Here is a 15,435-nt window from a genome sequence, read left to right on the forward strand (position 1 = left end):
TTAAGACATGGATGGGCTGGCGTTTGAATCTTGGTCTTCTGAACCCAGGTCTGATGCTTCTGTCAGCAGGACCTGTGGTAGTGGATGCGTGAACGTCAGCTTCCACTGGAATCAGGTCAGTGAACTGCTTTTGAATGACTTTGGGTCGCTTCAGACAGTTTTAGACTCTTGAATTTCTGAGAGGTAGGGACAAAAGGGAAAATCTTGTTTCTCTTAAAAAGAACCAACTGAATCTTTTTGAGAAGGTTGCAGTCCCCTGCTCCTGCTTCTCCCCCAGCAGCTTGAAAAACATTCAGTGCTTCCAGTCCCCACGTTAATCACTCCTTCCAGGAAAATGCCAGCTATCAAGACTTGGCAGCCCTGACCTAGGGCAGGTCCTCTTTCTGTGTCACCCATGCCTTTTGCTTCCTGTTTTGTCCTTGGAACTGCTTTCCAGTCTCCTCTCTCTGTTTTATTTTGGCCAGCTGTGCAGCTTGCAATTCCCCAGCCAGGGTTTGAACCTGGGTCACAACAGTGAACACCCAGAATCCTAACCACTAGGCCACCAGGGAACATCCCTGTCTCTTTTATTACTAACTTACAGTCCCACTGTGCTTCCAGTGCTGTGACCTCCCCTGTCCCTCCCTCTCTTTTTATGTGCTTGGTCTTTGTACGGATGGCCTTAGGCCAAGTTCAGTTCCATTTGATTGCTTTTCAAGATGGGTCTTTGGAGGATGGAAGGGAACTCAGTGGTGGACAGAGGAAAGAGGCCAAGAAAGAAGCATTGATGTTGGAAAAGCATGAGAGGGTGGGGGAAAGAGGAATCTTCTGAACAGACCTGTCTCATCCACTTCTTTCAAGAAGTGGATACAGAATGGATCTGTGCTTATGAATAAGAAGCTCTGCCTATTTCTACCTGTTGTTTTAAAAAAATATTTGTTTATTTATTTCGGGCTGTGCTGGGTCTTCAGTGCTGCACGGGCTTTTCCCCAGTTGCAGTGAGTGGGGGCTACTCTCTCGTTGGGGCGAGCATGGACTTCTTACTGTGGTGCCTTCTCTTGTTGTGGGGCATGCACTCGAGTGTGTAGCTTCAGTAGCTTCAGCTTTCAGGCTCTGGAGCACAGACTCTAATTACTTTGGCACAAGGTCTTAGATGCTCTGTGGCATGTGGCATCTTCCTGGACGAGCGATCAAACCAGTGTTTCCAGTACTGGCAGGTGGATTCTTTACCACTGAGGCACCAGGGAAGCCCTTCTACCTATTTTTTAATTAAAAATAAAATCTTAGTGCTGGTGAGTTGTCTTTGCTCTTCCCTACCTCATCTGCTGTGCAAGTTCTTCTGTCTCAAGATCAGTGTTCAGTGGTTCCTTGAGTCAAACGTGGGTCAAGAATTTCAGGAATCTCAGAGCTGGAATTTCAACATCAAGAACACGTTTAGCTTGTAGTAATCCTTAAAGAGCACTTAGTAGTTATTTGCTGGCTGCTTTACCTGAACTCGTTTATTCCCTATGATCATCTTACAAGGTAAGCATTAAATGCTATCATTAGGTTCATGTCACAGACTAGGAAACTGAAATTTAGAGAGGATGAGAAGTAACTTGTCCAGTGCCACGTGATGGCTAGTGACTGATGAAGTAGTCTGTTTCCAAAAGATTTACTTACTGGTCTAAAATGTTCTTGCTGAAGTTGGGTGATAAGAATAATCAAGTACTTCAGACACTGTCACTTGCTAAATCTGATGTGTGGTTGCTTTCTCCTGCCAAGAGCTCTCTGAGGATTTATTTAATGGGGGTCTCTTAGATCAAGATATCTGAGTCCCAAAGGGCAGGAGCCTCATGGCATTCTGCATTTCCAGGGCCTGGCATAGACCCGGGGCTCACCAGGGGTCTGTGAACATGTGTTGAAAGACTGACCCAGGCTCAGGACTGGTTGGGTTGAATCAAAGGGGTTTGGAAGAGGTGTAGTCAGAAGGCCAGATGCCCTCTTGCTGGAGGTGCCCTTGACAGTTATAGTCCCCTGCCGTGACCCCTGCAGATACCAAATCTGCCATTGCTAAGTGAGAAGTGTCAGTCACTCAGTTGTATCTGACTCTTTATGAACCCATGCTTAAAGAATCAACCTATCCTGGGAATTCTAGTGGCTGGGACTGGCACTTTCACTGTGGTGGTCCACGTTCAATCCCTGGTCAGGGAAGTGAGATCCTGCAAGTCGTGCAGACCAGCCAACTGCAGCAACGTAAGAATCAACCCGTCCTAATAACACAAACATTGAGTTGTCCATTGGCTGATGAATGGGTAAACAAAATGCGGTCTGTTCTTACAAATGGAATGTTACTCAGCTAGAAAAAGAAATGAAATACTGATACCTGCTACAGTGTGGGGAACCTTGAAAACATTATGCTAATGAAAGAAACCAGATGTAAAAGACTACATATTGTTTGATTTCATTTATTTGAAATATCCAGGATAGGCAGATCCAGAGAGACAGAAGAGGTTAGTGGTTAGGGACAGGGGAGCACAGATGAGTTAGAAGTGACTATTGGTTTCTTTTGGGGTGATGGAAATGTTCCAGAATTCAATAGTGGTGATGGTTGTACAACTCTCTGAATATACCAAAGCTCACCAAATTGTATGCTTTAAAAGGGTGAACTTACGGTGCCTGAACTATATTTCAACAAAAACAAAGAGTCAGCCATGTATTTTCACCTCTATTCTGTCCAGGTCAAGTCAAGAATTGTTTTTCTATTTTAATTGCACTGGGTCTTTGGTGTGGCACTTGGTCTTCTGTTGGTCTGGAGCATGAGCTCAGTAGTTGCCCTGAGGCCTGTGAGATCTTAGTCCCCCCACCAGGAATTGAATCCGTGCCCCCAGCAGTCAAAGTGCAGAGTCCTACCTCTGGATTGCCAGGGGATTCTGCAGTCACATCTCTTACCACTATTATCCTCCTCTTTCTCTGCCCTCCAGCAGCACTGGCCCCCTTTTGTTCCTTACACTCTCAAGAATCTTGGTACAGTTTGGTACAATCTCAAGAGCTTTTGTTCTTGCCCTTTTATCTGCCTGGAATGTTCTTTATTTGGTTGCTTTGGGTCTTAGTTGCATCATGCAGGATCTTTTGTTGCTGTGCACAGACTCTCTAGTTGTGGTGTTTGGGCTCAGTAGTTGCGAAGCTCTGGCTTAGTTGCTCCATGCCATGGGAGATCCCTGCATAACAAGGCGGTTTCTTAACCACTGGACCACTCGGGAAGCCCCTTTCTGCTTGGCATGTTCTAAGGCAGATACCCTCAGTTTCCTTCTTCAGACCTTTGCTCGGAAGGGAAAATCCCCTTCTAAATGAGACTTGGCTTGTCTGCAACCTTTAAAATCTTACTTCCAGCTCCTACCACCAAATCCCTGTGTTCCTTCACTGCTTTGTTTTCCCCTTCTCTAGTTCTCTTGTTTGTTTCCTATTTGACGTCGCCTCCCCACACACGCCATTTCCCTCAGTACCCATCTTTTACTGTATAAAGAAGCCAGTGGGTGGAGCTTCATTTATTCCTTCTCTCATGCTCTTTCCTGGTAGCTTAGTGGTAAAGACTCTCTCTGCAGTGCAGATGACACAGGAGACTTGGTTTGATCCTTGGGTCAGGAAGATCCCCTGGAGGTGGAAATGGCAACTCACTCCAGTATTCTTGCCAGGAAAATTCCACGGACAGAGGAGCCTGGCTGGCTACAGTCCATGGGGTTGCAAAGAGTCGGACATGACTGGGCATTCACGCGTGCGCACGTGTACACGCAGACGCACGCACGCACGCACGCTCTTTCCTATGTGTAGATATGAGTCTCTGACCTATATAATTTTCCTTCTTTCTAAGGAACTTCTTTTCAACAGTTTTTGCATAGCAGGTTTTTGTTTGAGAATATCATTTTTTCTCCTTTGAATGGTAACTTCATTGGATGGAAAATTCTAGGTTGGTGGGTTTTTCCTTTTAACACTGTAAATATCCCATTGCATTCTCTTCTTTCTTGTTTTTTAAGTTTCTTTTTTGATTTTTGTATTTTTAGTCAAATTGACTTTGGTGTTTTTGATTCTTATGAGCTTCCTGGATCTGTGGTTTGGTGTATATCGTTAATTTTAGGAAATTATTGGCCATGTTACTTCAGATATTTCTTTTGCTCCATTCTCTCTTCTTCTGGTATTTTAGTTATGTGTATTTTATACCCTTTAAAATTGTCCCCCAGTTCTTGGCAGTTTCTGTTTTTTCTTTTTTCATTAATTCTGTTTTTTCTTTTTGCATTTTAGTTTGGAATGTTTCTGTTAATTTATTTCCAAGCTTACTGATTCTTTCCTCAGCAACGTCCAGGCCTTCTTCATTTCTGTTACTGTGTTCTGCATTTTATTTGTATTCTTTCTTAGAGCTTCCATGTCTCTGCTTACTATTACCTACCCCTCTGTTTTTAATGTTGTCAGCTTTTTCCATTAGAGCTCTTAAGATATTAATAATAGTTATTCTAAATTCCCTGTCTGATCATTTGAAAATGTATGTCATATCTGAGTCTAATTCTGATGCTTGCTTTGTCTCTTCACACTATTTTTTCTTGCCTTTTAGTATAGCTTATAGTTTCTAGTTGAAAGCCAGGCATGATGTATTAGATAATAAGACCTGGGGTGAGTGAACAGGCTTTTATCTAGTTGGGCGTTTTGTGTAATCTGGCTTGGAGTTGGCTTGTATTTAATGATTAAAGTAATTGAAGGTACCTGAAGCTCATATTCAGAGAAGGCAATGGCACCCCACTCCAGTACTCTTGCCTGGAAAATCTCATGGACGGAGGAGCCTGGTAGGCTGCAGTCCATGGGGTCGCTAAGAGTTGGACACAACTGAGCGACTTCACTTTCACTTTTCACTTACATGCACTGGAGAAGGAAATGGCAACCCACTCCAGTGTTTTTGCCTGGAGAATCCCAGGGACGGGGGAGCCTGGTGGGCTGCCGTCTGTGGGGTCGCACAGAGTAGGACACGACTGAAGATACTTAGCAGCAGCAGCAGCAGTTCATATTATGCTAGTATCCTTGTGTTTGCTTCCCTTGTGTCTCTGGTCCTCCTAAGAACTTTTTCTTAAGTAGAGTGTATACCTTTTAGCTCTAATATTTTGGACCCTTGATACAGTGGCAGAATGTGGGGGAGGGAAAGCATTTTATAATTTTAGGGTTGAATCTCGTTTTTTTGTTGGTGCTGGGCTGCGTGACTTGTGGGATTTTACTTCCCTGACCTGGGCCCTTGGCAGTGAGAGTGCAGAGTCCTAACCACTGGACTACCAGGGAATTCCTTAAATCTGAGTCTCTTAATGGGTCTCTGTCCCTGGGCTGTGACCTTTACAAGTGTTTAATTAATTAGTTAATTATTCATTCGTTTGGCTATGTCTGCTCTTAGTTGCAGCACTCAGGATCTTTAGTTGCAGCGTGTGGTTCTAGTTCCCTGACCAGGCTTTGGACGCAGGCCTACCTACCTGCATTGGGAATGTGGAGTCCAAGCGATTGGACTCCCAGGGGAGTCCCTAAATACAGTTTTTATGAAATAACACTTTCCTTTATGTATGATATACTTTTATATTTTCTACTGTTATTTTATATTTTATTTTAAAAAGTGCTTGTTGAGGTTTATGTAGAGGTGAAGTTCAGAAGACAATGTTTTTTATTTTTTAAGAAAATGTGGGTAGATCTACCACACTTAGTTCCAGCTCCCCTGTTTGTCTCCCAATAAATCCATCACTCCCTTGAATAATGAAATTCTTTGTGCATCTATAACCTTTGGTGATATTTTAGCATGTTCTCCCTCCTCCCTCTGTCTGTCCCACATTTATGCTAACTCAGTTTTCTTGGGAATGACTTGAATACAAATACTTTCATCACTATTAGCAGGGGAAAAATTTATTTGAGCATGTAAAGAGTCATTTAGTTGTGTTGCTTAGACAGGCGAAGTGTAAAATCTGGATCTCAGGTTTCATAAACTTCCTAAAGTGGGTGTTAGGAGTTTGGACCTCATGCCCATTGGAACCATGTCCAACATGGGGCTCTGAGACAGAAATCATAGGTACTTTGGGGTAGGATCTGACTTCTTTCAATAGTGATGGTTATTTGTATTTATACATGGATTGGAAAGGTTCAATTCAAGACCTACCTTGTAGTGTCAGGGTGATATCTTGCTAATGGATTTGGAGAGACAGACAAAGCCCTGCATGAATAACATGAGTTATTGTGAGTAAACAGTGACTGTAATTATGAAAGATGTTAGAGAAAGAAAACATGGTAGTTTTATCTATTTCTACTGCTTTTCCTGTTGGTTTTGTTCTGAGCTACCTTTGGAATTTATCTGATTGATTTTGTTTTCAGGCCATGAAGTATAGATCAAGAGGTTTGGTCTTCCTCGCATTTAACAGAACATGTGAGGGCTTTGAGTTTCATCCTCCAGAATTCTCTCGAGTTCCGTCCAAAGGCTAAAAACAGCTAAAGCTCAGGGAGAACAAGCTAGTTTAAAAATTATACTCAGTCGAGTTGCTTTAGGAGAAAACAAGTCCCAGTAGATGTAAAGATTTTTAAATTATTCTTTTTTTTTTTTTTTAAGTCTACAAATAATGGATTTCCAACTTTTAGTGCTTGCACCTCTGTTACTGAAAGCCCTGAGGCTTAATTTACAATCATTAATCTTTCCTTCATTACTCAAGATATCATCTTTTTTTTTCTCTCTCTTTTAAACTTACTGTTAAATTATGAAAAAAGAACAAACATATGAAGTGGTTCAGAGAAAAAGATAACAGTCATAAAAGCCACCATCTGGATTGAATGAATATTAACATTTTGCCATATTTGCTTCAGTATTTTTTCCTTTAAAGAATGAAATGTGGCAGATACAGTTGAAGCTCCCTTGGTCTCTCTCTGTTCGCGCCAGTTGCCTTGCTCCCTCCTCTGCTCCCCAGAGGTAACTGCTGTCCTCAGCTTGGTGTGGCCCCTTCGAGTCCATGCTTCTGTACTTTTATTCCCTTATGTGTGTCCACAACAGTCAACGCACTTGTTTTGTGTAGGTTCAAATGCATACCAATGGCATTGTCCTATTGGTATGCTGATACTTTTTTTTTTTCTTTTTAGTTCTAGTATTATAGTTTGGTGTTTGTGTGTGTAGGCTGAAATCCTACAGTTCAAGAAATCTATAGCATCGCATTTTATAACTATTTCACAATGTATTCATTCCTCTCACTGTTGGGCATTTGGGTTATTTACAAATGTTTGCTGTTATGAATATTACCATGTTGAACATTTTAAACATGGTTTCTTCTGCATTGGTTGGGGGATTTTCCCCCAGCAAATACCTACAGGTGGAATCCTGGGAGGTACAGTTATTGTTGTTGTTGTTCAGTCTCACAGTCGGGTCCGACTCTCTGCGACCCCATGGACTGCCGCACTCCTGGCTTCCCTGTCCTTTACCATCTCCCAGAGCTTGCTCAGACTCATGTCCATCGAGTCGGTGACACCATCCAACCATCTCATGCTCTGTCATCCCCTTCTCCTCCTGCCTTCAATCTTTCCCAGCATCAGGGTCTTTTCTAATAAACTGACTCTTTACATCAGGGGGCCAAAGTATTGGAGCTTCCACCTTCAGCATCAGTCCTTCCAGTGAATATTCAGGGGGCATCTTTAACTCAGTCAGAGGTTGCCAGATACCACCTAATTTTCATTGCTTCCAGAAGTATGGATGGAAGGAGTTGTCATTAACTGAGACACAGAACAGGATTGAGGGCAAATGTCAGAAGCTCAGTTTTGTCAATGGACAAGAGAACCTGAGGTTCAAGGGTGAGGTTCATACTGAACACACCCACTGGGGATTGTCCACAAAGAGATGGTAGCTGAAACCATGAGATGTGCTGAGATAACCAAGGGTAGATGTGTAAGGGCTAAGCTATTGGACACACAGGTGGTTGAAGGTTCAGGAGCGGAGAAGAAGCCAATGAAGGAGGCTGAGAAAAAGCAGCCTGAGAGGCAGGAAGAGAATCAAGCAGTGGTGTCCTGGAAGAGACCAGAGGAGAAAGCATTTCAAGGAAGAAAGAGTCAACCGTCCATTGTGTCTGAAGCTGCCAATAGGTCATCTAAGACAAGGATCGAGAATTCACTATTGGATTTAGTACCATGGATGTCTGGTTTCCAGAAGTCTTGATAAGAATAGTTGCAGTATTATGTTCCTGTATGTTACCCATAACGTTCCAGAAGTTTCCACTGCTGCTTTACATTTAAGATCGAAGTAAACATGCCTGTTACAGACTAGTCTAGAAGAACAACTGGCCCCTTAAAATTTTTTTTGGACTGGGTATATCTCATAAAGAAGGCAAATGGTTTTGTTTTGTTTTTGCTAAAATCTTGAAGCATAGAATTCATCTGTGGAAAATGTCAAAGTCAATGTGACTTAGCTGTAGCTACATTTAATTCTCATACAAAGGACTTCCATTCTTAGAATAATATGGTGCATTCATAACCACATTTTAAGGTTAAATAGCTCTTCAGAAGAGGGAGTTAAGAGGAGAGATCAGATACAAATAGAATGAAAGAAGGTACAAATGATGTTGAATGGAATAGGAATTTCGTAGTGTTCTTTTTTTAAATTGGGGTATAATTGCTTTACAGTGTTATATTAGTTTCTGCTGTACAACGAAGTGAACCAGCTTTATGTATACATGTATCCTCTCCCTCTTAGACCCCCTCCATCCCAATACTTTGGCCATCTGATGCAAAGAACTGACTCATTAGAAAAGACCTTGACACTGGGAAAGATTGAGGGCAGAAGGAGAAGGGGACGACAGAGGGTGAGATGGTTGGGTGACACCACCAACTCAATAGACATGAGTTTGAGCAAGCTCCGGGAGTTGGTGATGGACAGGGAAGCCTGGCGTGGTGCAGTACATTGGGTTGCAGAGTCAGACACGACTGAGCGACTGGACTGAACTGACTGATCTCAGCCATGTAGATCGGCACAAAGCACTGAGCTGAACTCCCTGTACTGTATAGGAGGTTCCCACTAGCTATCTATTTTACACATAGTAGTGTATCAATTCCAGTCTCCCAGCTCATCCCTCCCCCACCCCATGTCCGCACATCTGTTCTGTATGTCCCGTCTCTGTTCCTGCCTTACAAATAGGTTCATCTGTACCATTTTTCTAGATTCCATATATATGCATTAATATACAATATTTGTTTTTCTCTTTCAGCCCTACTTCACTCTGTATGACAGCCTCTAGGTCCATCCATGTCTCTACAAATAGAATATTACTCAGCCAGAAAAAGGAATGAAATTGGGTCATAGTGGGTGTTTTTTGTTTTTTAAATAAGATTTATTTGTTTGTTTTTGGCTGTCCTCGGTCTTCCTTGCTGCACACGGGCTGCACAGGAGTGAGCAGGGGCTGTTCTTCATTGTGGACCACCAGGGAAGCCCTGGTCATAGTGTTTTTACAGTAGCTGTTCTTGGGTGTGATCCTCAGGGCCCTGGTGGCCCCTCACGACTTTTAGGGTTTTGCAGGGTCAAAACTGTTCTCATGGTAACTTTGCCTTCTTTCACTGTGACACATCTGCACTCATGGTGCGAAAGCAAAGGTCAGTGAACATGTTGGTGCCCCAGTGTAAATCAGGGCAATGTGCCCAGCCCGGGCCACTGTCACTGTGTTCCTCACCACGGCCCACTCAGTAAAGAGGAAAGAAAAAGCCAGTTTCACTTGAAAATGTGCTTGATGAAGCAGTAAAATGACTAATATTCTGTGTGATGAAAATGGAAAATATGCCTGAAACACCTTTTCCTGTGTACTGCAGTATAATGGCTGTGTTGAGAAAAAGCACTTGTGTGACTGCTTGAATAGAGAGCTGAATTATATAGTTGCTTTTCTCATGAAATAACATTTTTGCTTTATAAAAAAATCAACAGAAACTAATGTTAATAGATTTCGGTGTTTGGCAGACATTTTCCTGAAGATGAATGAAGTGAGCCTGTCACTTCAAAGAAAACAACTGACAGTACTTTTTGCCAACGATAAAATATGAGTTTTAAGTGAAAATTAGAAATTTTGGAACCCTTACATCTACCACAAAGAGCTTGAAAGCTTCCCAATACTCAAAACCTTGTCTGATGAGATCAGTGGTGACATTCACAAATGGAACTTTTTTGGATAGAGATTGATGAAACATGTCAACATTTGGACTATCTATAGACCTCAGTGAACCAATATTTTCCAAATGATGATGTTTATGCAATTATATATGAGTAGAAAGATCCATTCAGAAGGCAAGATAGACTTCTGCTTCTAGCCAAGATGAAGCGACGGGTATGCCTTATGGCTGATGTTGTCAATTAAGAATTATTTCCTACCAGGGTCCAGCCCCGGGTCCAGGGATTCCCTCAGGATGACAGCGTTGGCAATTTAGAATAGATTAATTAGAGATATAAAGAGTGGTTAAATAGGGATAGCTCAGTGAGAAAATTCAGTGGAGAAAAGAGGCTGAATAACTTGGTTTATGTGGAAAACCAATAAAACTCCAAGACAAGGAGTTTGCGTCACCTACGTAGGCCGCAGGCGTCCTCCCGTTCTCCCGAAGGAGAGGAAACACTAAGGCCTCCCCGGTCAGATCTTAGAAGCCCAGGCAAAATTAGTAGGCTTGACGAGCTTCCACGCTCCAGATGGGAATTCAGCCAGAAGGTGAGAGAAAGAATGACATGGGGAGACCAAGCTTCGGTGAGCAAGGCCTGTAGCTTTATTTTCCACAGGGGCTTTTATACCCTAAGTTGCACATAGAGGATAATAGGGGATGTGAAATCATGCAAAGTCAGCAGTCTTTGATCCTTATCACAGGATTTCTTTTCTGCAAACTTATCGTATACAAATGGTTTAGGTGATTTACATCATCTTCTGGCCAGAAGGCCTGTTAACATTTTATGACTCTGACAAAGGTTTGTCAACCATAAGACTTATTTTCTCTAAGAGTAATTATTTTAAAGTTTGGCGCCATCCTCCCGAAGGTGTTAGATAAAGTTGCATTCCTATAGGGCAAAGGTGCAATGGGTTTACAACAAAGGAAAGAATTTATTACCTTAAGGGTCTAAAGTTGTTAACACCAAGGCCACTACTTTTTTTTTCTACATACCAACTATATTAATTAATACACTTCCAAGGATACAATACAGGGGATGTGGAAACATGGCAGCAAGCATTGGCTCAACAATGAAATCTACTAGTTTTATTCTGACAATTTCTAACTCTCCGAGAGGCTCTATACTATTTGAATATCTTAAGCTTCCCGTGCCTTTCATGGTTGGGAGACTGTAAACAATCGTCTTCATAGCTGTAGGAGTCCGGGTAAGCCTGTTAGGCAAGTTAGAGAGCCATCTCAGGGGTTTGTGAACTAAAACACTCTTGTCACGCCCAGGAACTTTATTAACTAGAGCTGTAAGTTAACTCTTTTTTCGGTGAGAGAGATGGTGGTGGGGGACAGCCCCCCGTAAAGTCAGAGGTGTAGGTGAGAGCACAAAGCAGTAAAGTAGGCAGACTCTGGTTTTGGGGTAGACGCTCAGGCAGGCCCAGAGGGGCACCCCTCAAGTTCTGGCTCGCCTTGCCCACCAGGACTCTCCCACATGACCTTGTTACGGGTGGGGACTCCCATGCTGGCTCCCGGCAATTTCCCGTGCTCGTTGGCCTGGTTCATGAGCCCATGCATGCAGGTGAGCACAGCGTGGTCGACTGAGTAACTGTGGGGCTTTGGAATTGGAAGATGTAGGTTGAATCCTGGCCTGTCATTTCCTTGTCCAACAAGCACACTTATTGGTGTATCTTCTTTAGAGAAATGTTTATTAAAGCCTCTGTCCACTTACTTATTTTTGGCTGCACTGGATCTTTGTTGTGACATGGGCTTTCTCTAGTTATGTCCTGGGCTTTCTCCAGTTGTGGCAGGCAGGTTTTCCTTGTGGACCATGGACTCTAGAGCTCGCGGGCTCAGTGGTTGTGGTGTGTGGGCTTAGCTGCCCTGCAGCATGTGGGATCTTAGTTCCCCTACTTTTTTTTTTTAATTGTTGAACTGTAACTTTATTTTTAGAGATATTATTTTAGGCTCTCCCTCCTTAAGACTCAGATGTAGCAGTCCTGTGTCTTACTCAGCTCATCCAAGTTATGCCCAGATTCAGTAGTCATCGCAAGAGAGACAGACAGACATCACTCGGCCGGAAGCAGCATGGCTGCTGATGGCTGCAGTTGTTTGAATGTTGCGATTTTCCTTCTTCTGTCTCTTTAAACTCAGATATTAAAATTGAGCTCAGTTCCTTAGTCTCTTATTAGATGTCCTCTAAACCTGCTGCTGTATTTGTCTTTCAGTGTCCTGGTGATGACATGGCATCTGCCAGCTCCAGCCGGGCAGGGGTGGCCCTGCCTTTTGAGAAGTCTCAGCTTATCCTGAAAGGTGAGTGGCACGGTATGAAGTTTATCATTTAAGGTCCAGCCCCATCCATCTTTGGGAAAGAGGTGGAATTATACCACATCTTGGCTTACGAGCAAAACTATTCATTTTTACAGGGTTGTCATATTATAGCTGGAATTCTTAATTTTTTGTAAAATTAAAACATTTTTTTGGCTGTACCATGTAGCATGTAGGGTCTTAGTTCCCTGACCAGGGATTAAATGTGTACCCCCTGCATTGGAACTGTGGAGTCTTAAGCGCTGAATTACCATGGAAGTACCCTAAAGTTGGAATTCTTGCAGAGGAAGGAAAAAAGGAACTTTTTGGAAGAATTATACAAAATGGCAGTTCCTTCCCTTCCCAGGGCTCTTTTCTATGTACGCTCATCCCCTTGGTGAGTTCATCCAACCATATCACTTTAAGATGTCACCAATAATAAGATTACTGCCACATTTGTACTTCCAGCCTGGCCTTGTTTCTGACCTCTAGGTTTGTATATCCAGTAGCCCATTTGTCATCTCCTCCTGAATGCTTAGTAAACATCCAAAATGTGACATGCCTGGAACTGATCTCCTGATTTCTTTTTTTCCTCAAAATCCTGTATTCAGCAAATCTGCTTGTGTCTACCCTCAAGACAGGGGCCATGTTCAGCCACTTCTCACCACCCCCACCGTCCCACCAGCTGGCATCATCTCCACCTAAGATTAAGGCAGAGGCCTCCCAACCCGGCTTCCTTCTGCTTCCCCTTGCCCCACTTCATTCTGTTGATCACACAACAACCTGTGATCTCCTTAAAATGGAAGCCAGCTCCTGTCCCTCCTCTGCTCAAACATATCAAGGACTGCCTCCCTCATTCAGTGTAGAAGTTGAAGGTCCCACGTGATATGGCCCCTGCCACTCCTCATTTCCTGTTCCTCGTTTACTCTGCTCTGGCTAGACGCACAGGTCCACGTGGACCTCCCTTGCTGTTCATTGCCCCTGCCAGACACGCTCCCACCCCTAGGCCTTTGCACTTGCTGTCCTCTCTGAGTGAAATAACCATTTTGACTCAGTTATCTACCTCATCTACATCCTTACTTTCTGCAGGTCTTTACTCCAGAGTCACCCTATTCAACTAGGCCTTCCCTGACTCCTCCATCTGAAAACCCCCTACCTTGATTTCTTCATGTCTCTCCTCTTTTTGCTACTTTATCTTTTTCTTCTCAGCCCTTGGTAGTATTTAACACTCTACCTATTTTATTTTTTTACAATTACTCATTTATTTGGCTGCACAGGATCTTAGTTGTGGCACTCGGGAGAAGAATTAGAGTGAACTGCCAGGGTTTTGAATTTGAGATTACAGCTTGTACTGCCTTATCTAATAATTAGCAGGACTAGGTCAAAACAGAGGCCTGCCCATGGAAACCTGCAATATCCTGAGGTCCCTGTTTTTGGGCCATGTTATTCAGGAACACAACACACTTACTTCTGAAGGTTTCTCTATTGCCTTTCCCTGGTGTGTATTTTCTTACTAGTGTGGCGAGAACTAACTTGATAATACAGGTGCATCTCATCATACATGCACTTAACCTATAGGAACTTGGTAATACTGACCAGGAAAGTGGTGGGGGAAAGAGAGAAGGATAAAAACAGCCACTTAAACAGTGTGGGTGGTTCTTCCTCCCGTGTGTTTCATGGGTGGAGCCTCAGGTGTAATTCGGGAACTGTGGCCTGCTATCCCCTCTATCTGCCTTAGTTCTCTGTGCCTCTCCATAGTGCAGTCCCAGAGATTTTTAAAAAATTTTATTGGAGTGTAGTTGATTTACAATGTTGTGTTGGTTTCAGTTGTACAGCAAAGTTAATCAGTTATGCATAAACATATATCCACTCTCTTTTTTTTCTTTGAGATTAATTTCTTTATTTTAATTGGAGACTAATTACTTTACAATATTGTGGTGGTTTTTGTCATACATCGACCTGAATCAGCCATGAGTATTCATGTGTCCCCCATCCTGAACCCCCCTCCCATCTCCCTCCCCACCCCATCCCTCTGGGTTGTCCCAGAGCACTGGCTTTGAGTGTCCTGCTTCATGCATTGAACTTGCACTGATCACCTGTTTTACATAGGGTAATATACGTGTTTCAGTGCTGTTCTCTCAAATCATCCCACTCTTGCCTTCTCCCAGAGTTCAAAAGTCTGCTCTTTACATCTGTGTCTCTTTTGCTGTGTTGCATATAGGGTCGTTGTTACTGTCTTTCTAAATTCCATATATATGTGTTAATATGCTGTTTGGTGTTTCTCTTTCTGACTTACTTCACTTTGTATGATAGGCTCCAGTTTCATTCACCTCATTGGAACTGACTCAAATGCATTCTTTTTTTTATAGCTGAGTAATATTCCATTGTGTATATGTACCACAGCTTCCTTATCCATTCGTCTGCCGATGGACATCTAGGTTGCTTCCATGTCCTAGTTATTGTAAACAGTGCTGCAGTGAACACTGGGGGTACATGTGTCTCTTTCAGTTCTGGTTTCCTCGGTGTGTATGCCCAGCAGTGGGATTGCTGGGTCATTTGGCAGTTCTATTTCAAATTTTTTAAGGAATCTCTACACTGTACTCCACAGTGGCTGTACTAGTTTGCATTCCCACTAGCAGTGTAAGAGGATTCCCTTTTCTCCACACCCTCTCCAGTATTCATTGTTTGTGGACTTTTTGATGGCACCCATTCTGACTGGCATGAAATGGTGCCTCATTGTGATTTTGATTTGCATTTCTCTGATAATGAGTGATGTTGAGCATCTTTTCATGTGTTTCTTAACCATCTGTATGTCTTCTTTGGAGAACTGTCTGTTGAGTTCTTCAGCCTAATTTTTGATTGGGCCATTAATTTTTTCTGGTATTGAGTTGCATGAGCTGCTTGTATATTTTGGAGATTAATTCTTTGTCAGTTGTTTCATTTGCTCTTATTTTCTTCCATTCTGAAGGCTGCCTTTTCACCTTGCTTATAGTTTCCTTTGTTGTGCAA

The 15,435-nt window shown here is 42.8% G+C and overlaps 1 protein-coding gene across 4 annotated transcripts in view; it reads left to right on the top strand.

Moving 5' to 3' along the window:
- Positions 1-15,435, top strand: part of WWP2 (WW domain containing E3 ubiquitin protein ligase 2) — a 146,751-nt gene that overhangs the window by 7,603 nt on the left and 123,713 nt on the right. For all 4 annotated transcript variants that reach the window (XM_061387763.1, XM_061387760.1, XM_061387761.1 and 1 more), the window contains one exon: positions 12,348-12,432. In XM_061387763.1, the coding sequence (XP_061243747.1) occupies positions 12,348-12,432 (85 nt within the window). Of the gene's footprint in view, positions 1-12,347; positions 12,433-15,435 lie in introns of those variants that run through there.

The sequence above is a fragment of the Bos javanicus genome, chromosome 18, assembly GCF_032452875.1.
Source record: "Bos javanicus breed banteng chromosome 18, ARS-OSU_banteng_1.0, whole genome shotgun sequence".
NCBI classification, from domain to species: domain Eukaryota; kingdom Metazoa; phylum Chordata; class Mammalia; order Artiodactyla; family Bovidae; genus Bos; species Bos javanicus.